The 24175-nt window shown below is 41.1% G+C and overlaps 1 protein-coding gene across 3 annotated transcripts in view; it reads right to left on the reverse strand.

Moving 5' to 3' along the window:
* Positions 1-233: 233 nt before the first annotated feature.
* fbxo21 (F-box protein 21) overlaps positions 234-24175 on the reverse strand; it is a 42931-nt gene continuing 18989 nt past the window's right edge. For all 3 annotated transcript variants that reach the window (XM_039770940.1, XM_039770939.1, XM_039770938.1), the window contains exons 10-12: positions 15772-15953; positions 8232-8389; positions 234-899 (exon numbers count right to left, since the gene is read on the reverse strand). In XM_039770940.1, the coding sequence (XP_039626874.1) occupies positions 664-899; positions 8232-8389; positions 15772-15953 (576 nt within the window). In that variant the 3' untranslated portion in view covers positions 234-663. The remainder of the gene's footprint in view (positions 900-8231; positions 8390-15771; positions 15954-24175) is intronic.

Below are 24175 nucleotides of genomic sequence, written 5' to 3' on the forward strand. Positions count from 1 at the left end.
TTAAACGAGTATCCTAATGCCAAGAGTCGCCCGTCTCTCCCCCCGTAAAGATATCGTTTTTCTAATTCTCATTATCATTTGACTCGGTGAATAATTTGGTCCCACAATTATGACAGGAAGACTAAATAATAGTATACTGCTGATCATATACATTAAAAAAAAAAAATTATCCAACATTAAGACCATTTAATACCCCATCTAACTAAAATCTTTGCAAAGAATGAAGAAAACAAAAGATAAAAAGTCATAGTGGAAGAAGTATTTGGTAGCATTTTTATATTTTCACATTTTATTACCATAGGAAGGCATGCATAGTGCAAGTGTTATCTGAAATCATACTGGCATAATCTAGTGCTTCGTGTATTAGCTTCGTTTCTAATTAATACCATGCAAATAATACACAAAAGCCCTTTAGTTTGTCCCCCTTGTTGAATCGTATAAAGAAAAGAAAAAAAAAAAAAGAAAAGTCAACTCCTCTTTGAGGTTACGCTACGGCATTGTAAGTGCAGGTAGAGGACGGTCCTGTCCAGATTCTTCCCAAAGAGGAAAACGGGGGGCTTCATTGTATGTGCAGACAGTTCTTGGCTCTGACTTGGCACGGGTCATTCTAAGATGGCGACAGGCGGGCAGGCAGGCAGCCAGCCCAGGGTGGGTCTGTGTCTGTTAGCCATCGAGCACCCTGTGTAACTGAGCATCTGCTGGCCTGTCCTCCTGCTGCTGCTGCTGCGTGTCCTTCTCGTAAAACTCCTGAACCGTCCGGATGGTGTGCGGCATGTCCAGGGGATACCGAGCTTGTAGCTCTTCATTTGCTACATAATAGGTGTCCATAAATGCTGAAAAGTAGCGGCCGATTTCAGGATGTCCCATTTCCAGAGGTGAAGGATGAAGCTCCAGGTTTTCTACGAAAAAATAAACAAAAATTAGCAGCAGATAATTTTGAAAGTCAAAGTCCATCTTCTCAGCCTTTACTGGCAATACAACACCTTCAAACTTCATGAAACCTTTCAGATGTCCCTTCTTTGACTTGTGGTGTACAGACTAGAATTTATGCAAGAGCAAATACAGACCCCACATAGACCTACACTTATAATTTATAGGTACACACACACCCCACAGATTCAGGACGTTTTCAGACTTTTCGCAATGTTGTTCCAGCCTTCTGCTAAAGAAAACTCAAAGTGCCACAAGTATTCAAACCCTTTGCTAGGACACGTGTGGCTCAGGTGTCTCCCACTCTATACGACCATCATGGAGGGGTTTCTACACCTCATGTGGAGAAGGCAATTCATTTGACTGGACGTGATTAGGTCAGTCAAACGCCCGTCTATAGAAGGACCCACAGAGGAGCAAAAGCAAGCCATGAGGTTGAAGGAATTGCTTGCAGTGCTTAGAGACAGGAAGGTGTCGAGGTACAGATATGGGGAAGGCCACAAAGAAATTACTGCAGCATTGAAGGATCTCAAGAGCACAGAGGCCTCCATGAGTCTTAAATGGAAGGAGTTCAGAACTTTTCCTACAGTTGACCACCCAGCAGAAATGAGCAAATCTGGGAGAAGGGCCACAGGTAAGACCAAGAACCCAATGATCACTCTGGCTGAGGTCTGGAGAACATATGTGGAGATGGAAAAAGTTCTAGGAGGACAACCATCACCACAACACTTTGTGACAGTGTGGCCAAAAATCAGCCTCGTTTCAGTAAAAGACACATAGAAGAAAAAACAACAAAGGCATCTGAAGGACTCTCAGACTGTGTGGTCTTGTGAACCCACGATTAGCATCATGTGTGGAGGAGACCTGTGCAGTGCCATCCCAACAGTGAACAATGAGCAGCATGCTGTGGGGCTAGGGGACTAGTCAGGGTTGAGGGGGAGCCAAACAGCACAATGTACAGAGAGATCCATCATACTTTATAGAGTCCCTTGGGCCTCAGACCGGGCCAAAGGTTCAACTCTGGGAATATCAAAAAATGGCCCGGCTAGAGCTTGGGCTTGAACTGATTTGAAAATAGCTGACAACAGCTTGAGACGATGTGCAGTGATGAATGGCAGAAAATCCTCAAATTGAGGTGTACGAAGTGTTTCACGTCAGACTCAAGAAGGGGCTTAAAATGGTGCAGTTCACTGGTTTAGAAACTGGCAGAGAGAGCGACAGACACAGTGGTCTCCTTCTTTAGCATTAGAGGCTCATGCTGCACTATCCCTGGCCTATTCAAGAGAAATTTTCATGGAGTCATTAAAAGAAACAACAGACCTGAACACACTGCTAGAATACTCAAAAACAAACAAATAATCAAGATGGCCGATTTGCTCTGGTCACATGTCACCCAGCATGCCTTTAGTTTCCCATCACGTTCTAAAATTAGAAACACAGCTTAGGCATCCTGCTGGACAGCGTTGTGCCATACGGACCGTCACGTCACCGCCTGATTACATTACAGCTTTAGTCATTGTCTAACACAGTACTATAATTAAAAAGTTTCTAAGCTGGCTTATTACCGATTTAACGCATATTATGAAGTTAATAAGAGCTTAGCTGAATCATGGTTGCAAATTTCTGAAATGTTGGTCGAATTTCACGTGCACAATCTGGGAAAGGCAGAGGTGTCTTGGCTGTGTCAAACACATTCTCTGTGCCAACCAACCAAGCCCCTGTCTGAATGAGTAAGCACTTTGCTCCGGTCTGAGTTGTGAACGCCATTAGAGTTCTCACAAAGAGTCAGGATTAAGTGGTGACATTTGCAATGTGCCACTGCAGCAGATAATGAGCTCTTTATAAACGAGACTCAAGTTCAAGGAGGGTGGCACAGTGAGCAACAACGCTGCCCATCCCAGACTGGTCACTGTTGGCTTGGGGCTGGAATGTTCTTACCATACTGTGAATTAGTATGGAGCTTCTTTTGTAAATTAATACAATATCTTAACATATTTTTTGTTGCGTATCACAGGGATCAAATTAAAGTGGGCCTGAATAAACTAGGCCATCACAGTTTTCTGCTTGTTCCAACTGTCTTTAAAATGACCCACTCTGAAATACGCCCATAAATAAATGTATAACTGCATCAAACATATCATCAACAGCACCCCGCCATCCCTGTTAAGGGGCAAACTCAGAGATACGCAGGTGGATGAGCCTGTGGTGTCCTCGGTAATGGACTACCTGTCCAGAAGGCCACTATGTGTAAAGATCAAGGACTGGGACGACAACAACAATGGGGTGCCACCATAAACAGTCCTGTCTCTTTTTCTTTTAATTATAACAGCAGATCATGTCACTTGGAGAAATTCTCAGATAAATCTGCACATTGGGATACATCAGTTAGGGGCATGGAGTATTGGAGCCAGGTGGAGAACTTTGAGAATTGTTTACAACTTAACATAAAAAACCAAGGAATTAGTTTATTCACCTTCACCACCCCAAACAGCCTCTATGTCTGGTCACTATTCATGGAGTGGACGTTGAGGTGGTCCACTCCTACAAGTATGTGACAAGTTGGACTGGTCTCATAACACAGAGGAACTATATAAAAAAGGGCAGATCAGGCTCTTCTTTCCTTAAGAGACTGAGTTCCTTTAATGCAAGTAATGATACCCTTCACATCTTTTAGAACTCTGATGGCCAGTGTGTTGTACTGGGCTGGAAACATCACTTCAAGAGGGGCCCACCGAATGAACAAGCTGATTAAAAAGGCAGGCTCAGTTATGAGATGCACTGTGGACCCCCTGGAGGTCACAGCAAAGGAAAGAATTAAAACAAGACTGAGTGTCATTATGACCAGTGCTGCACATCCTCAGAGGACTTTCAGACAACAAATTATTCAAGAAATGGTTCCGGGGGCTCCTTTATACCAACAGCATTATGCCTGCATAAAGCGTCACAGTGACTGACTACCAAGTCAGAAGTTTTTTTCATTTTTAATTTTCTTTCTTCATAGGCAATCTGATGTGTTTTCAGACTGTAATGTAGTGTGTGTATATTTATTTAGCTATTTATTTAATGAGCTTCTGTAAAAAGCCAAAATTTCCCCCTAGGAACAAAAGATTCTGTCTATCTACACATAAATTGTTTACTCTTGAACACTAGAATTACCAAAGCCTACGAAGAAACTCGTAAATCCGTCCCACCTTAAATCCTTTCGCACCTCCCCATCAGCGTCTTTTGTCTGACATACTGCTATCACATCCCCCCAGTGCCACACAAGGTTTTCTCAGCTCAAGTCTGTTTACCTGCGTGTCAGCTGCTTAGCGTGGTATAGACTAGACTAAATATTATATCGTTATTTGGAACACACGCATTTCATGTGTGTTCTGTGTCTACAACAATCTATGTAAACACATCGTTAAAACAGAAACGTTTTTCATGTTTTAGTACTAATTGACTTGTAAAGGTTGGCGTTTTTTTTTTATTATTATTCAGTTTTCATTTTCCCAGTTATGGTCACACTCCCCCCTGTCTGACACGGCACTATTCAATAAGGGCACGCACAAAAAGGCGAGCTTCAAAAGGACGACCTCAATTGGGCGCGGCGAATAAAGGCCCACGTAAATAAAGGCGAGCTTCAAAAGGGCGACCTCAATTGAGCGCGGCGAATAAAGGCGTTCATAGATAATTTAGTTCAAATGGCTCTGGAATATGTGAAAAGCAACAATAATAATAAATTTTGATGTAATAATTTTGTTGTGTTTGCCTTTATTCGCTGCGCCAAATTGAGGTTGCCCTTTTGAAGCTCGCCTTTATTTACGTGCCCATATTAAAGGATACCATCTGACACTGCTGTTTTCACATAAAGATGCGCTAGAGCAGGGGTGAACTCAGATGATGACGACGATTCTCCATCAGAGAAAGAATGTATGTCGCACTTTTGCCATCGCTGTACATTGTTTATGTACACGGGAAGCTCTGCAGTCTACTTGTGACTTTACGCTGTAGAAAGATAAGTAAATAAGTCAAGGTAAATAGGTAAATAACATTTCATCTGGCATTTATATACAAAGTACTGCGACTGGATCCAGGAGGAGAGGAGGAAGGTAAAGAGAGTGGAACTGAGGGTAGGAACTTTGAATGTTGGCATTGTGACTGTTAAGCAGAGTTAGCAGATATGATAGAGAGAAGGAAGGCTGATATATTATGTGTGCAAGAGACTAAATGGAAAGGGGAGTAAGGCCAGGTAAATCGGAGGTGGATTCAAATTGTTCCATCATGGTTGGATAGCAGGAGAAATGGCGTAGGGGTTATTCTGAAGGAACAGTATGTTAAGAATGTTTTGGAGGTAAAAAGAGTGTCAGACAGAGTAATGATTATGAAGCTGGAAAATGGAGGTGTGATGATTAATGTTGTCAGTGCATATGCCCCGCAAGTTGGGTGTGAAATGGGCGAGAAAGAAGATTTTTGTAGCGAGTTGGTTGAAGTGATGAACAGTGTACCCAAGGGACAGAAAGTGGTGATTGGAGCGGATTTCAATGGACATGTTGGTGAAGGGAACAGAGACGAGGAGGTGATGGGTAGGTATGGTGTCAAGGAGAGGAATGAAGAAGGTCAGAGAATAATGGATTTTGCCAAAAGGATGGACATGGCTGTGGTGAATATGTATTTTAAGAAGAGGGAGGAACATAGGGTTACGTACAAGAGTGGAGGATGTTGCACAGGTAGATTACATCTTATGCAGAAGAGTCAATCCTGAAGGAGATTGAAGACTGCAAAGTGGTGGCAGGGGAAAGTGTAGTTAAGCAGCATTGGATGGTGGTCTGTAGGATGATATTGGAGGTCAAGAAGAGGACGAGAATGAGGGCAGAGCCAAGGATCAAATGGTGGAAGTTGAAAAAGGAAGACTGCATGGTTGAGTTTAGGGAGAAGGTGAGACAGGCACTGGGTGGCAGTGAAGAGTTACCAGACAGCTGGGAAACTACAGCAGATGTAGTAAGGGTGACAGCAAGAAGGGTGCTTGGCGTGACATCTGGAAAGAGGAAGGAGGAAAAGGAAACCTGGTGGTGGAATGAGGAAATACAGGGGAGTATACAGAGGAAGAGGATGGCAAAGAAGAAGTGGAATAATCAGAGAGATGCAGAAAGTAGACAAGAGTACAAGGAGATAAGGTGCAAGGTGAAGAGAGTGGTAACGAAGGCTAAAGAAAAGGTGTATGATGAGTTGTATGAGAGGTTGGAAACTAAGGAGGGAGAAAAAGACCTGTACCGATTGGCTAGACAGAGGGACCGAGCTGGGAAAGATGTGTAGCAGGTTAGGATAATAAAGGATAAAGATGGAAACGTACTCACAAGCGAAGAGTGTGTTGAGCATATGGAAAGAGTACTTTAAGAGGCGGATGAATGAAGAGAACAAGAGAGAGAAGAGGTTGGATGACGTGGAGATAGTGAATGATGTAGTGCAACTGATTAGCAAGGAGGAAGTAAGGACAGCTATGAAGAGGATGAAGAATGGAAAAAGCCGTTGGTCCAGATGACATTCCTGTGGAAGCATGGAGGCGTTTAAGAGAGATGGCAGTGGAGTTTTTAACCGGGTTGTTTAAAAGACATGGACACTATCCAGTGACCTGAGACGAAGATTGGACTCCTTTGGTACGGTTTCTCTCCGGAAAATCCTAGGGTACTGTTGGTTTTACTTTGTGTCGAATGAGCGGTTGCTCATGGAGTCCCGAATGAGGCACATTACCTGCATTGTGAAGGAGCGTCAGTTACGACACTACGGCCATGTGGTGCGTTTCCCCCCCCCCGAGGGTGATCCGGCTCATAAGATCCTCATTGTTGGGGACCTGAGTGGCTGGACCAGGCCGAGGGGTCACCCACGTAACACCTGGCTGCGGCAGATAGAGGGTCATTTCCGGAGGGTGGGACTGGACCGTGCATCTGCCTGTGGGGTTGCAAACTGGGATCCAGAGTTGTTTCGTCATGTAGTGGGTGCGGCAATGCACCATACCAGTACATGCTCCCCAACTTGACTTGAATATTGTGGCCAAAACTATAACCTGAAATGTGAAGAAGCAGTGCTAACCACCAAGCACCATGTTTCTCCAAGATAAAATAACTAGAAGGTGGCAACAGGAGCAAGAAGCACGAAGTCACCGAGGTTTGGCCAAACATATACACCTGAGCTAACAGTGAGAAAGCTTAATATCAGAACAATAAAATGTACTGTGGATAATGGGAACAGGAAGCATGAATTCTCCTAACCTTGGCTTCCACAAGCCCACTGCACATACAAATTACAGAAAACCAGAGGGACAGACAAGGGACCCAGCAACAGGGGGCTGGAAATCACTATGGATTCATTCAGTTTTATAAATGTCAGACTGACCCATGCCTGCAGCAGTGAAAGCTTACTCACACAGTAGCCTTGAAGGCGGACAATACTACTTCCTACTGAGCAAGCTTGTGGGTTAAATTCAGCCTCGTTACCCAGAACCCAATGGAGTCAGACTCATGTGCACCCCAGGTAGTTGCTGCCCACCATGTATTCCTGCTGCTGGCAGTGACTGCTGCTTCCATCAAGTTGTAAGTCTGACTGGGTGACCGAGGTTGGAAAAACTCTCTCCACACATCCATCAGATTGCCACCACCAGGCTATGGCTGCTGCTATGGGCAGCTCACTGATGAACATGTGCTGGTGATTCGGTAGGCCTCAACAAGCTGGATGGTAAGGACGGAATGGAGATGGTGAATCCAGTATAGGTTGGAACAGTTCTGGGACGTCACACTGGCCTCAGACAACATCATGAGGAAGATGGCGTGGGGGCATGTCAACTTTGCCTAATCCCACCACACAACAAACAAATTCACTGCAAAAAACGCTTTGATAAATTGGCGACTGACACCACTGTCAAGTGATCAGCTCTTGGAAGAAGGCCCTTAAGAGTCTGTGTTAAAGTATGAACTGCAACAAAGTGTGAAAGACCAATCAACACTGTTGGGGCCATTTGATTGTAACTGTTGTCCATAAATATGTTACATTTAGTTAATATGGGCACAGAATACTTTTCTTTTACCCTGGAACCCAATATGTTATGTGGCTTTAGTCCGAGAATAAATTAAACAATTATTAGGATTTAAGACATGCAAAGATTCAGAAAATGCCAAGAACAATTTTAATTAAATATGTAATTTATTTTAAATTAATGTTTCTATAAGATTACACTGACATTTTGCCTTTTGCAATTTATATTTCATATTTTGCACGACTTAACACACACACACACACACACCCATTCAAACTATAACTCCTACCTTGAGCAGCATAACGACATGTGCCATCCTGGACTAGTACATTGTAGAACGGTTGACCAGCTCCATTAGGTAATTGGTGGACCCTCATAGTGGTAATCCACTCCACACCCATCGTGCAGTTTGGATCCCAGCCATAAATCACACAGTTGTACCCAGATCTACAGAGAAGTCAAACAGAAGTCAAAGCTGTCGAAATTCTGTTTCTGAATTGTCTAGGAAAATCAAATTTTGCAGGTTACTGTGTGCACTTAAAGAATACTAGATGTTTAAATAACAGCAACAAACCTCAAGGAATAAAACGGTTACAAAACATCTTGGGGGTGATCCACCAATATACAGTACAGGTATAAAGGCCTGCTAAGACCATCTATCTAGTGGACGTTCAGGGAACATGCGGTCTTGTGAAGTATACACTCTCTCCTCTAGTCCATGTTTTTTTATTTTTGCCTATTCTGGTTCTCCTGCCACACTACAAGAAATGGACATGCAAAGCATGATTTATGTGACCATGAGTGTGGATATGTGCATGAGAAGGCCTTGCTCTACACCATGAGAGGTCCTGCCTTGCATTTGACACTGCTAGGATAGGCTCCTGAGACTCATAAATGAATTAAGAACTTGAAAATTTAATTAGATTTTTCTTTGATCAAGGACAAAAGTACAAATATTATTGATTGATTGGCTGTATTATTTGTCCCATGAGTCTATAACTTTGTTTTGTGTGTTTCTGCTATTGTTGCATCTGGATTTCCCCTTAGGATTAATAAAACTTATTACTATCCTATTAGTGAGAAACTTGCAGCAACTGATCATTACCCGTTTTGCCCACGATGAAATTAACAATTTTCAGAGTTCCCCTATTCTGTCTTTGGAATCTTAGGTTCTGCTTTGCATGGGACAGTGGAATCATTTTTGATGCTTCTGCATGAAGACTCCATGATACATAAATGGAATCCTAGCCTGCTCACAATTTAGAACATGCATGCCTTCTCCGAGACTGTGTGGGATTTCTTCAGGTGTTCTGGTTTTCCATCAGTGTGTCAATAATTAACCTAACATACATGTCTTTAACTCTAAACATGCAGAGTATGAGCGAGGACGTGTGTGTGTGATTGAGTGATAGTGTTTCACCCAAATTTGAATCCTGCCTTAAGGCCAGTTCTACAAGGACAGGTTCTATCCTCACGTGAGTCAAAACTTGAATAGCTATGTTCTGCAAATTTGTGGATGAAGGCACCTGACAGGTCTACGGTGCACTGGGCTCACCATATCTCTTAGTTGTCCTTGCAGCATGTACCTGTATATGTTTCTCAGAAAAAACACTAGAACAGGTCAGTCCAGCTTAGCATGTTGCTACCAAAAGAAAAGGCAGAGTGAAAATATTTGCAAATGTGCAAGGACATTTGGGCTTATAAAATGTACACTATATAAAGAAGAAATGAAAGTTATGCATTATGGGTGTAAATATGATGGGCCAACTTGAGGTCAAAAGCATTCTAAGCAAAGCGGATATCCATGACCATTATTGGGTAATGTCCTCAGCACTTTCAAGCATTCCTCTTCTTGAATATTGTGTCAGTATATGCCATCTTCAAGGTTTATGTTTTTCTTCTTCTTGTTTCTTCATAGGTAGTCAATTACTTTCCTTTTAAGCTTTGCAATTACTGTGTTAATACTCAGGAACAACATCATACTATAAATTACAGTGCATCCAGCGCATCACTTTTTCCACATTTTATGTTACAGCCTTATTCCAAAATGGATTAAATTAATTTTTTTCCTCAGAATTCTACACACAACATCCCATAATGACAATGTGAAAAAAGTTTGAGATTTTTGCAAATTTATTAAAAAAAAAAAAACCTGAGAAAGCACATGTACATACTGTAAGTATTTACAGCCTTTGCCATGAAGCTCAAAATTGAGCTCAGGTGCATCCTGTTTCCCCTGATCATCATTGAGATGTTTCTGCAGCTTAATTGGAGTCCACCTGTGGTAAATTCAGTTGATTGGACATGATTTGGAAAGGCACACACCTATCTATATCAGGTCCCACAGTTGAAAGTTCATGTCAGAGCACAAACCAAGCATAAAGTCAAAGGAATTGTCTGTAGACCTCCGTGACAGGATTGTCTCGAGGCACAAATCTGGGGAAGGTTACAGAAAAAGTTCTGCTGGTTTGAAGGTCACAATGAGCACAGTGGCCTTCATCGTCCGTAAGTGGAAGAAGTTCAAAACCACCAGGGGCCTCATGTATAAACGGTGCGTACGTACAGAAATGTTGCGTAAGAACTTTTCCACATTCAAATCGCGATGTATAAAACCTACACTTGGCGTAAAGCCACACACTTTTCCACGGTACCTCATGCCTTGTCGTACGCAAGTTCTCCGCTCGGTTTTGCAGACTGGCGGCACCAAGCGTCAAAGCAATGGTACTGTTCCTGTGTGATTACTCATTATTTTCATGACGGCTTTATAAATACACCGAAACGAACTGCATATTGTTTATTAGTGTAATGCATCTGATTGTAATTAACTCGTAACAATATAATGGTCCAGGGAACAGCCATAGTATTCCAAATACCATAACTGCTTTAGCGTTTGTTACTCTCGCTGCACCTTCCTCTTCTTCTTATTTTTCTTCTTCTTTCAGCTCCTCCTGTTAGGAGTTGCCACAGCGGATCATCTTTTTCCATATTACTCTCACTGCACCACGCAGAGTATTTATATCACTGTATCCGAGTGTAAATCACAGCAGCAGCTGATCGGAAAGGGAATTATCGGTATACAGCATCAGGCACACGCTACCTCAGCCACGGCAAAAAGTTTTAAAGCCTTTCCTGTACGGACCTCGCGGTTCAGAAACAGTTTAATCCTAAGAACTTTAAACGCACTCAATCAATTGCTCCTTGTAGAACTGTTTGTACTTATAAGTACAATCACCCCACTGTAAACTTGCACTACAGTTATAATATCGCACAACCTGAGCCACTTTATAAAGCGCGTATTTACATATGATGACGATATCATTTTTAAGGTGAAATGCAGCAAAATATGTTTGTTAAATTATACAGATAAAACTTTAACTTCATTTAAATAATCTATATTCTTCACTGGGAGTGTCGTTAAGGATAGAATAATTAAACATGTACTACGAAGATATTTTAATGTTCTTTAAACTTGAAGAATTAGGCTTAACGTCTATTACAGAGCTGATTGTATGGCGATCGGTTACTTGGGGAAAGAAAAGCACTGACTGCAGTGACGGCTACGCCAATATACAGTATATTGAATATAAAATAGAAAGAGAAAATAACAACACAGCAAAAAACGCAGCGACAAATTTCGGCAAAAGTTAAATGCTTGTGTCATGAGCACGAGGCGGCTATGCAGTGTCTGCCACGGACGTGGCCATCCACCGTGCATGAGATTGGCGGGCGAAGGGGCCACCGATTCTTCCTCTGCCCAGTGCCACCACAAGCCCAGAGCCGCCCCCAAGTACTGCTGCAATAAATTATTTCATCGAAGTGAAACACATGTTTAATAACGTGCTTTAACTCCTATCATCATGAAAATGATATCACGTATACATCTCAGTATTTTAGTTATTCAGAGAACTCTAATATTACGAATGTAATAGATTCTGTGTCCAGTTGGAGGAAGAGAGCCGGTATAAGAAGCAAGTAGTGATTCACACGCACAGAGCACATAGAAGATCAAATACAAAACAAAGCATTTAACGTGCTACTTTAATTACGATGTGATTTTAGAAACTGGTTGATTAAACGATTATAAGATGAAGTTTATGATGTTCTACTTTAATGACAAAATAAACTACGTGATTAAAGTGGAAATGTCGAGATTGAAGTTGACATTTCGTGCTTTTTCCCCACCGTGTGCCTTTTTTCTCTGTACCCTAATAAGTTTTCATATGACACTCAGACAGTGGGCTTACAACTCGGCTTTTCACGGCGACTTTGATATGCGACTTCTTTTTTATTTCCGGCACTGTGCGATTTTGTGGATGTGAGCTTTCAAGTTTCTCCAACACGCTATGTCACTCGATCAACTTCCTTTTGTTGAATATACCACGGTTTATTTGAACAAATAGTATGTTTTTCCTTTGCCTCCACTTGGTATTCGCTGAAATTCTTATATTTTCCCCCGTGCTTTTCCCATTGTCTTTTCACAGAAGGCTGCGCTTAAGGGCGATTTATATTATTTTGCATATTCAAAAAGGCATAATTCTGGGAGGAGTTGGGGCATTTCATAAAGCGCGTGCACGAGCGTTAGTTTTCACGCTGATCAGGATTTATGTAGCGGAAGAACGTGGAAGTTGGAGTACACACAGATTTCTGCATCTGGATTTTTCTGTGCGTAAGCACATTTCGGCTTTTGTGCTTACGTCATGTTATAGTGCGAGTTCTACGCACGGCGTTATACATGAGGCCCCAGGACTCTTCCTAGAGCTTGCCGGCCATCTAAACTGAGCGATCGGGGGAGAAGGGCCTTAGTCAGGGAGGTAACCAAGAACCTGATGGTCACTCTGTCAGAGCTCCAGAGGTCCTCTGTGGAGAGAGGAGAACCTTCCAGAAGGACAACCATCTCTACAGCAATCCACCAATCAGGCCTGTATGGTAGAGTGGCCAGACGGAAGGCACTCCTTAGTAAAAGGCACATGGCAGCCCGCCTGGAGTTTGCCAAAAGGCACCTGAAGGAATCTCAGACCATGAGAAACAAAATTCTCTGGTCTGATGAGACAAAGATTGAACTCTTTGGTGTGAATGCCAGGCGTCACGTTTGGAGGAAACCAGGCACCGCTCATCACCAGGCCAATACCATCCCTACATTGAAGCATGGTGGTGGCACCATCATGCTGTGGGGATGTTTTTCAGTGGCAGGAACTGGGAGACTAGTCAGGATAAAAGGAAAGATGACTGCAGCAATGTACAGAGACATCCTGGATGAAAACCTGCTCCAGAGCGTTCTTGACCTCAGACTGGGGTGACGGTTCATCTTTCAGCAGGACAACGACCCTAAGCACACAGCCAAGATATCAAAGGAGTGGCTTCAGGACAACTCTGTGAATGTCCTTGAGTGGCCCAGCCAGAGCCCAGACTTGAATCCGATTGAACATCTCTGGAGAGATCTTAAAATGGCTGTGCACTGACACTTCCCATCCAACCTGATGGAGCTTGAGAGGTGCTGCAAAGAGGAATGGGCGAAACTGGACAAGGATAGGTGTGCCAAGCTTGTGGCATCATATTCAAAAAGACTTGAGGCTGGAATTGATGCCAAAGGTGCACTGACAAAGTATTGAGCAAAGGCTGTGAATACTTATGTACACGTAATTTCTCAGTTTTTTTAATTTTAATAAATTTGCAAAAACTTCAAGTAAACTTTTTTTCACGTTGTCATTATGGGGTGTTGTGTGTGGAATTCTGAGGAAAAAAATGAATTTAATCCATTTTGGAATAAGGCTGTAACATAACAAAATGTGGAAAAAGTGATGTGATGTGCTGTGAATACTTTCCGGATGCACTGTATTTGAAGGATAGCAGCTTTAAGTCTAATTTCTCCTGGGAAAAGCAATATTACATGACCTTTACAGTAATGCGGGGTCAACACTCATATTGCATTAGGATCTAATCAAAAGGTTTGCATGGAGGACACTGAAGCCTTTTCAATATGTTGAAAGGTGGCTGAGGGAGGACTTCATGTAGAATTTGCCTTATTAACAGCAATTTGTAAACTGATAAACTGTAATAGATGAAAAACAGCCAAACTTTGTTCTTGGGAACAGACTGCTCATGTACAGCATTTGGCACCTACAGTACATGCTTGGTGGGACACATGGTCTTGCTCACTCTAACACTGCTGCACTTCTCTGAATCTACTATATGACCTCTCCAAATCATCCAAGATGCGACTTCCCACCTGCTATATTCTTTTCTTCACAGTACTCATAATATACATATTTCATTTGTTCTTTAAAAGAATTCCACATTTGTTAATAGGTGCAAGTTCAAAATTCTTATCCTAACCTAAAAATCCCTTCTCTCTTGTCCCATCCATGTGTTTCCTAATGAAGCTTCGTTCTTCCTCAGCCTGCACACCTACTGTTTCATATTAAAAAGATTGCTTTTTACACCTGGGATGTAGAATACTACCATTCCTCACTGTACTGTTCACTGTATTTGAAAATGCAAACATTAGATCTTCGTGCAGTATGTGCCAACACATTAAAGTGATATACTTGAACAAATCACATAAAACTGACATGGTATATTCATCCTCATAATATAAATTAACAAAAATGAAGATTTGTAAGTATACTCCTATCAATAGTCACCACTTTGAATCCATAAAATTAAAATTAGGTGATCCAGACAAGGTGTCAAAGATTAGAACGACCTTAGGGACTATCTAAAGCGCAGATATCTTGGGTCTGGAGTTCTCTTTCCTATTGACATGTGTGGTGTTATGTTAAGATTACAAGAGGTTTGAAAGGCCCTCAGGAGGAAAGTTGTCGATGCCTTAAAAAGAAATTTAGGAAGATCACAAAATTATTTGAAATCATTAATTCCACTATAATGAAAATCATGCCAAACTGCTAATTTGTCGAGGACTGCATGGCCCAGCAAATTCAGCTAAGAGCTGACCATGTCATACTAAAAGAAGTCTCCAAGAACCCCAAAATCCTACTGCAGGATCTACAGATAACTCTTACAAAAGGTGGTGTCAAAATGTATGCATCTATAATCCAAAGGAGATTTAACAAACTTTGGATTTGTTGGCCAAAAGGGTCATTAGAGCAAAATTACACTTTGCCATTGAACATCTAGGCCAAGACCAGGCCTCATGTGACAATTTACTCTGAACACATGAATCAAAGATAGAAGTGTTTAGCCACAGTTACAGTAGACCTGTTTGGTACAAACTGAAGTCAGCATTTTAGAAGAACCCCCCAGCAACTATAAAGTTGGGTGGTGGACGTGTTGCGGTTTGGGGTTGCTTTGCAGCTTCAGGGCCTGGGCAGCTTGGAGTCATTGATTCAACTACAAATTCTGCATCATTTCAAAGTGTGCCGGAGGAGAATGTGAGGCCATTTGTTCAAAAGGTGAAGTTGAACCAGAAATTGATCTTCAAGGATGATAATGACCTGAAGAACGGTAACAAATCAAACCAAGAAATGACTCAGACAGAAGGAACAGAAGATGTGACTGGCCTAATCAAAGCCTTAATTTGAATCCTATTTAATTTTTTTTTGTTTTGAAATGGGCAGAACATGCAAAAAAAAAAACACATCTTACAAAACAATGAATTTTGTATGGCAGAGTGATCAAAAATTTCACCAAAACTGTTCTTGACTGCCTACAAGAAGTCACTTCTGCTAAAGGGGTCAATATCAGCTTCTGATCCCAAACACACTAAAAGCAAAAATATATTTCAATGGGACCATTATGTTCAAAGCATAATAGAGAATGAGCCTCTCTGAACAAGATGTCCTCGGAATATTTGAGAGACAGTACTGGCCCACCTTTTATGTCTCATTAGGAGTCCAACAGAATAAAGCACCTCCTGGTCAGTCCGGCTTTTCACTTCAGGCTCGGGTGGGTGTCTTTTGTGCTGAATGTGCTCCAGGGTATGTTGGACCAGGTAGCCCACAGCACCATGCTGGGATGGATCCAGTGCCTGAATGTGCTGCAGTATATCTAAAACCTAAAGAAAACAATCCATGAGATGGTCACTAACATAGCACATCTTACACCATACAATGATCAACTTGAGAAACATTTGGAAATCAAAGTACCTATAGACACAAGTACTAGTAGTAGCAGTAGTACTTTACATTTTAAAAAATTCTTATTTTATGTATTTTGTCATCAAAAGCATGCGAATACTATGTCACTGTTTAATTTGAGCTATTATTTTATGTTATGTACTTTGGCTTTAGTTGATGCAATACACATCATTCCTACAGTGTATAATAAAATTGATTGCACTTGGACAATAAGGGTGTGTTCAGTTTTGCCAGGCCTGTCCATCTTTTTCCAAGTATAACCAACTATAATATATAGTTAACACTAGAATTACCAGAGCCTACGAAAAAACTCGTAGATCCAGCCCACCTTAAATCCATTCGCACCTCTCCGCCAGCGTCCTTTGTCCTGTAAATGTGCAGATAAAGACAAGCAGCCGGCTATTCCATCACCCCACCGACTTAGAACGTGCATGAACTTCTCCCTGCTCATGCCTTGATTGATTATCTGGGAGTGAAGTGGAGTTTTAGAGTGGAAATAATGGATTGTTATTTGGAATACACGCATTTCATGTGTGTTCGTTTCTACAATAATCTGTGTAAACACATTTTTAAAACATAAATGATTTTCATACTCTCATCTGGAGGGATAAAAGCTGACACACAGACGCTGGCAATGTATGTATCGTGATCGTGATTTAGAGAGAATAAAATTGAAAAGAAAAAAACTGTAACTTTTACAAGTCCTGTAAATGTACACCGTGTGTTACAGACGCAAATTAAGTGTGTGTACTGTATAATTTTAACAACTAGCAAAATACCCGAGTACTGCCTTAAAATTTTTATTAAGAAGAAAAGTAAACCTTTTTAAACTGAGGGAAAATATACCAATAATTATTTGTTAAGGATCTCTTTGTATGCCACGTTCTCATTTCGGCCCTTCGGTTTTAATAGGACCAAGCTGTGCACTGAGCTTACTCTTGAGTATGCAACATACAGTTGGCCATGTGAAAAGTAATCTTGTCTCAAATCTCACAGCTTGGATTGCTGCTGTCATAATCGGTTTGAGTTTCATGGTTTGTTTCAATTACGACAGTATTTGTAGGACTTGTGTTGAAGTGACATTCGGCATCTGTCAAGCATTGTAAGCATACAACTGGTTTCATCGATAACTTCGCATCCAGATTTTGAGAGTTGAAACATTCATAAACATCAAAGTGTCCTCTACTGAAATCGTCACCTGTCAATCTAAGATGTTTAAGAGGCATAGACGGTTGTCCAAAGGTGTAAAATATTTGGCCACTTCGGTACACTTGAAAGCGACACCCGAACAATTCAGCGGCAGCTATCAACTCACATGCAGAACCATAGGTAAAGGGCTTAAGCATTTCATTCTTATAGTGCTCCTGTGTAGTATAATTATCTCCTGTACCGTCATCAGTCCACACCTTGAACCTGTCCCAGTCATTCAATACATAAGACATAATGTTCCTCCGGATATCAACAGTCAGCCTGATATGGCCGTGCAATATGTAATGAAGAGAATGGAAAAGGCAGGTGCCATCTCCGGGCATGGAAACCACTCAGTAAGTGACAGTTCTTTGATCGATGGTGATCACCTCGATAGACATGTTAATGGGGGTACGGTTGGAATGATAAAGGAAATGGGTACCTGAACAATGTAAACTAAGTCTAAAATACCTAAACAATAACTATAATCGTAATAAATGAACAATAAAACAGCGGAGAAGCCGTGGATTAAATAAAAAGGCTGCAGTTATCAGCAGGGAGACGTGAATACCGTGGTAAAGCAAGGAAGGGAATGAAGAGACTGGAGCGACGGATGGCCTTATATAGGCAGGCAGCCAACAACATGGGAGGCATGGGGATGGGGGACCCAGCTGCAGGCTATGGATGTATATATGTATGCAAGTATGATTCAGTTAGCGTTGGGAACCCGCGTACCAAATTTCTTGAAGATGGGCCCATAGGTAACAAAGACCGTTGGAAAGTTCAATATGGCGGTCGACAGTGGCGTCATACCACCGAAATAAGTACGTACATTGGTTTTGGTTAGCGCAGGGAAGCCGCCTACCAAATTTCGTGAAGATGGGGCCATAAATAAGAAAGTTCAACATGGCGGACGTTGTCGACCGTTACGTGTAAATGTTCGAAATGAAACCTGCTTAACATTTGTAAGTAAGCTGTAAGGAATGAGCCTGCCAAATTTCAGCCTTCTACCTACACGGGAAGTTGGAGAATTAGTGATGAGTGAGTGAGTGAGTGAGTCAGTCAGTGAGGGCTTTGCCTTTTATTAGTATAGATAAGAGCAGCTCACTACTGACAACGGCAAATATAGGAGTGAGTCAGAATCGAACCGGGGACTCTTGATTACAAGGCAGCAAATCTTACCGCTATGCCACGGAAACTGTTGTCTTTTCCTTGAACCTTTTGTGAAAGTTTTTATTTGATCTTTGGACTTCAGGCTTCATACATTATACAGTTTATGCCTACATTTTGTCATTTACTACTAAAATATGAAAAACATTTCTGTTTTAAAAATGCCTTTACACAGATTATTGTAGAAACAGAACACACATGAAATGCTTGTGTTCCAAATAATGATCTATTATTCCCACTCTAAAACTCCACTTCACTCCCAGATAATCAATCAAGGAATGAGCTGGGAGAAGTTCGTGTACGTTATAAGTCAGTGGGAGGGATGGAATAGACCACTGCTTGCTGCTTGTCTTTATCGGCACATTTACAGGACAAAAGGACACTGGCGGAGAGGTGCGAACGGATTTAAGGTGGGCTGGATCTACAAGTTTTTTCGTAGGCTCTGGTAATTCTAGTGTTAAAGATGATCAGAGATTCCGAAGATTTCTTTCTGGGGCTAAGTGTGTTGGCAGCCCTAACTGCACGTTCACTGATGAAGGGCCCAAAACAACCGGAAAATCATTGCAGGTTTCTGGGTGGGGGATGGGGACCCCAGCTGGACAGCTACAAGATTACTGACTTACAGCAATAGACAAATGAAGAGGAGTACTGAGTGTTTGTGTGGGCAAGAACAAGAGAAGCCTAAAGAGTCAAGAATGAAATGTGATGAGCCAGAAGAAGCACCACAACATGTGGGTCCAATGCCTGATGAGACAGAGGAGGACCTGGGCCTGAAACCACTCCACAGAACCTAAAGCCACCAGGTTGTGCAACCTTTTCCTCCAGAATGGAAATGTGAGCAGATGAGAATCGGGTGGTCTCAGGCCTGCAGACTAGCTGAATGGCAGACATGGTGTTGGAAGAAGTACCAGCTAGCGGATAAAAACACCATCAGGACTGCTCAACACAGCACAAGACTGGCAGATGATGATAGACTTAGGCAGGCAACTTAAGTTCCCACAGTACATTACAAAGACCGCTCTCAGACCAGACATACTCTAGGTATCTGGGACAACAGGGAGCGTGGTCATGGTAGAGCTTACTAGACCATGGAAGGAGTGTTTTCCAGAGAAAATTGGGTGAAGAGGCTTTGTAGGGTAGTCTCTCTCCACAGGGCATTTTCTGCAATCAGCATCACAGTGTTAAAAAGAGCTATCCACCTGCAATAGCACAGAAGCTGCAGAGGAAGCCACTAGATGTCTCTGGATCAAGAGAGCAGATTTGTGGGATATTACTGCTGGAGCACAAAAAGAGGCTTTAATCACCCTCAGCTAAGTGTCTGATATTTGAAAGACTTAAAACATTTAAAGACTCCAGGTAATATCACAGGTGATTGACTGATGCTAAGCTAGCGCACATACATCACCACAACAACTTGCCACATGAAACTGTAATCGCAATTCCATTGACAATGAAAGAAATGTACAGCCACTGAAGCATTTGCCATATAACCAAATTATCCAGATTTATATTAAATTCCCTAAACTTGATAATGGTAAAAAAGCAATGCTTTTATTTACATTTTGTAACAAAGTAAGTTGTCACAATACCCTGTGATCTAGTGTGCAGTGCATACACAACAGAAGACATGAGAGTACCAAATCACAGTATTCCAAAACTTGAAGACAGTAAGAAAATTATTATTCCATAGCAAGCTAAATGAGCCGCAACTAAATATGATAAACCCACTGATGCCAAGTTCATCACAACTCTTAATAATGCAAAGGTGAAAGATGTCAAAAATCTACTGAAGATTTCAACAGAAAAAACCGTAAAAAGTCACACGATAAGCTGAAAAATCTCCTGTGATGAACCACTGTAGTTTTGGAACAAAGCACTTCAGAAGAATGAGATAAATCTCTTGAAAAGTAATAGCAAAGTGAAAGTAACAACCAGCAGATGACTACATTGATGAAACATGATAAGTGTAACATTATAGTTTAGGCAAACATGGAGTGGTCCCATTGTTCTTTGTCAATGATGTAGTTAGTGATAGGTAGCAACCGAATGACAGATGCAGAAATATGTTGTCTACTTATTACCAAGAAAATGTTGCCACAATCTTTGTCTGGCAGTTTACACACTTAATACGAGAAAACATTGAATCATCCATGCTGCCGATATTACAACAAAGCAGTTTAATCAGAGGGGAAAAAAAGTGTAACATCTTAGCTTGGAATAGAAAAGAAAGAAAAATAAAAAAAAAAATCAATGTCTGATTTAAATCTAACTAAGCATATATTTCACTTTCTGAAAGGGAGAATAAAGCCAGAAACCTACCTCCTACAAAAGAAATCAGCAACCGAAAATGTCTGCAGCTAGAGTTTCATATTACAATCTTGAACCGTATATGCAAAGAAACACACATTTACAGAATGTTACCATTCTGTACTTTTACCTCAAACCCATAAATGTAATGTTGGTTTTACTTAAGTTTCCAATTTTTGATATTAAAAAAAAAAAACAACAACCACCCACAAACTTGGATGCTACCTTTTATTTTGCCATAGACAGTACTACGGATTCTGCTGTTTGCAATAGATATTTTTAGTGGTGAATACATACAAGTAAATCTACACATTCATCGAAATCAGAATCACTTTATTGCTAGCATGTGAAACATACCAGAATTGACTTTCGATAGATGCAAAACATGGGGTACAAGACAACCCACCATTAACCTGTGCAATCCATGACACAAATACAATTTCTTGAACAAAACGATTAAACTTCAAAAGTTAACTCAAATAGAAAAACTATACAAAATAATATATATATCAAATAGTAGAGGCTGAGCAATAACTAACTATTTACATATAAACAGCACAGTTACACGTTGCAAAAACAGGAGTAACCCTATGCAAGTTTATTTAGGATCTGAATAATTTGAGGAAAGCAGCTGTGGAGATGGCACAGAGTTCATATCCCAACAACCCCCTCTGTGATGCCAATATCGTCTCTAAACACACTGGGCATCCTGGCTATGCCAGAAAACCCATACCCATTTACCATTTTCCTTGACATACTTGCCTTCTGATATCATGGAAATGCATTGCCTTCAACTTGGCCTGTCTAGAAACACAAATACAGCCAGTAGAGGATTGCTGTATCATGGTTGGGAAGTGATAAGCAACATTCACTTTTGAAATTACTAAATAAATATGCAAGTATTGCAAGTTGGTTTAAACTCTGTCCACTGGCCACTTTAAAAGGGTCACAGCATTTAACTGCAATTGTAAAGTTGTCTGTCCAGTATGGTGTAAGTTTCCCTTTGTGGTCTTTAACAGAATTTCTGTTTAAGTATATCACAATAACATTGTGCTCGGTTTCCAGACTGTCTGAAGTAATGCTAACCAAAAGAATGAAAAGTTTTACATTTACAGATGCTTTGCATGGGGCAGCACTGAGGTAGAGGGTAGCACTGCTGCCTCACAGCAAGGAGACCAGGGTTTCTTCTGCCTGGAGTTTGCATGTTATCCCCATGTCAGCACAGGTTTTCTCCAAGTGCTTTGGTTTCCACCCACTGTTCAAAGGCATGCAAATTAGGTGTGTTGGCAATGCTAAATTGGCCCGTGTGTGTATTTGCCCCATGATGGAGTGGTATCCTGTCCAGGGTTTGTTCCTGCTTTGTACCCTATGCTAGCTGAGCTCCAATCAAACCTCTCAACAAACCTGCGATCCTGGTCTGAAATAATTGGGTTTGAAAATGTAATGGCAAGTTTTGCATATATATTATTTCTTTTTTGTCAAGTCGTAAGGTTTACCCTAAACATAACAGGTAAACCTTACACTTAAAATAACCAAATTCTTCCTAAATCAAATTATGATGAGGGATTGTGTAGAGTGGTGCTCAGTTGGTTGACTTATATATGCATGTGTGTAATTACATTTTAGTCATTTTCAAAGCCTCAAACACAACCACCACTATACAATAATATACAATAGTATACAAGTCCCGATACAATAAAAGGTGTATTTTGAAAAGTTACCTTACAAAAAGAAGGCTTCTTTAAACACTAGAATTCGTGAAGCCTACGAAAAAAAACTCACAATCCTGGCCCACCTTAAATCTCTTCGCACCTCTCCAGTCAGCATCTTTTGTTTTGTAAATGTTTGGATAAGCACAATCAGCCTGCTATCCCACCCCCCACTGCCACAGAAAGTGCAAAAAGCTCTCCCAGCTCAAGCCTCGTATATCAGGGAGTCAGGTACCTGGAGCTGTATAGGGTAAATAAAATATCGTTATTTGGAACACATGCATTTCATATGTGTTCTGTGTCTACAAAGATCTATGTAAGTGTAGGATGACAGGAAATGCAAGAAATGTTGAACACATACCTAAAAGACAAACTTTATCATGTTTTAGTACAAACAACAAAATTTTGATATGAAGTGTATAATGTGTGAAGATTGATGTCCAAATATCAAATAAGCACTTTCACAAAAGGTACAAGTATAAAAAAAACAAGTGCGCTTTTAGTCAAGAATATAACTGAAGAAAAAGAAATCCGATTAGTGTACTTCGTTGATACGACTTCTTTGGTAGTACAGTGGTAAGCACTACTGACTCATAATCAACAGGTTGCAGGTTCGATCCTGCCCACTTCCCAAAATAAAGTTTTGAGTAGTGAACTGCTCTTATTGTTACTATTATATAATAAAAACATACATTTGATTTGAGTCTGTAACAGCTGGAATAAATGTATGGTACTTGTAAAGGTTAGCATTTTTTTTTTTAAATTGTTTTATTCTCTCAGTTGTGTTCATTCTCGCCCCAATCCGACACTGCTGTTTTCAAATAAAGACGTGCTATAACAGAGATGAATTACAATACAATTTATTTTTTGTATAGTCCAAAATCACAGAAGAAGTGCTGCAATGGGCTTTAACAGGCTCTTCCTCTTGACAGCCCCCCAGCCTTGACTCTCTAAGATGACAAGAAAAACAAACTCCCAAAAAAACCCTTGTAGAAAAAAATGGAAGAAACCTTGGGAAAGGCAGTTCAAAGAGAGACCCCTTTCCAGGTAGGTTGGGCGTGCAGTGGGTGTCAAAAAGAAGGGGGTCAATACAATACAGTACGATACACAGAACAGAACAAATCCACAATACAGTATAAAAATAAAAAGAAGTACGGAGTAGAATTTAACTGTAGATGATATCACAGAATATGATTTGGAAATCATATCAAATGTTACTTACCTATATTTATTTATGCATCTTCCTACAGCGTAAAGTCACAAGTAAACTGCAGCGCTTCCTCTGTTTGATCGACACGGTCATGCTGACAAAGTACATGTGTACTGAAGTGACTTTAATTGCAGGTGGAAGGTCCTGTCGCACCCTGCGCAACTGTATTTGATCTTATTCAGGAAAAGACCCCAGTCGCCCCACGGGAGAAAGACTTTCCAAGACTAAAGTCAAAGCTTATGAAACGGTTTCTGGACAAAGGCAGAACCATAACAGTTGCCTGGAGCAGGCTGCTTGTGCTAATCGACACATTTACAAAACAAAAAGAGGCTGGAGAGGTGCGAAGTGATTTAAGGTGCAACGGATTTACAAGCTTTTTTGTAAGCTTCAGGAATTCTAGTGTTAATAAACAAATTCACAAATCCAAAACAATTCTTCTCCTTCTCGTTTCCTCTCTCCTTCCAATCGTTCAGGCGAGCTTTGTCCTTCCACCTGACTCCAACTTATCTGGATGAGGTCAAGCAGCTTCTTATGTGGTGCCATAGCACCGAATGAT

The sequence above is a fragment of the Polypterus senegalus genome, chromosome 12 (assembly GCF_016835505.1).
Source record: "Polypterus senegalus isolate Bchr_013 chromosome 12, ASM1683550v1, whole genome shotgun sequence".
Lineage (NCBI taxonomy): Eukaryota > Metazoa > Chordata > Cladistia > Polypteriformes > Polypteridae > Polypterus > Polypterus senegalus.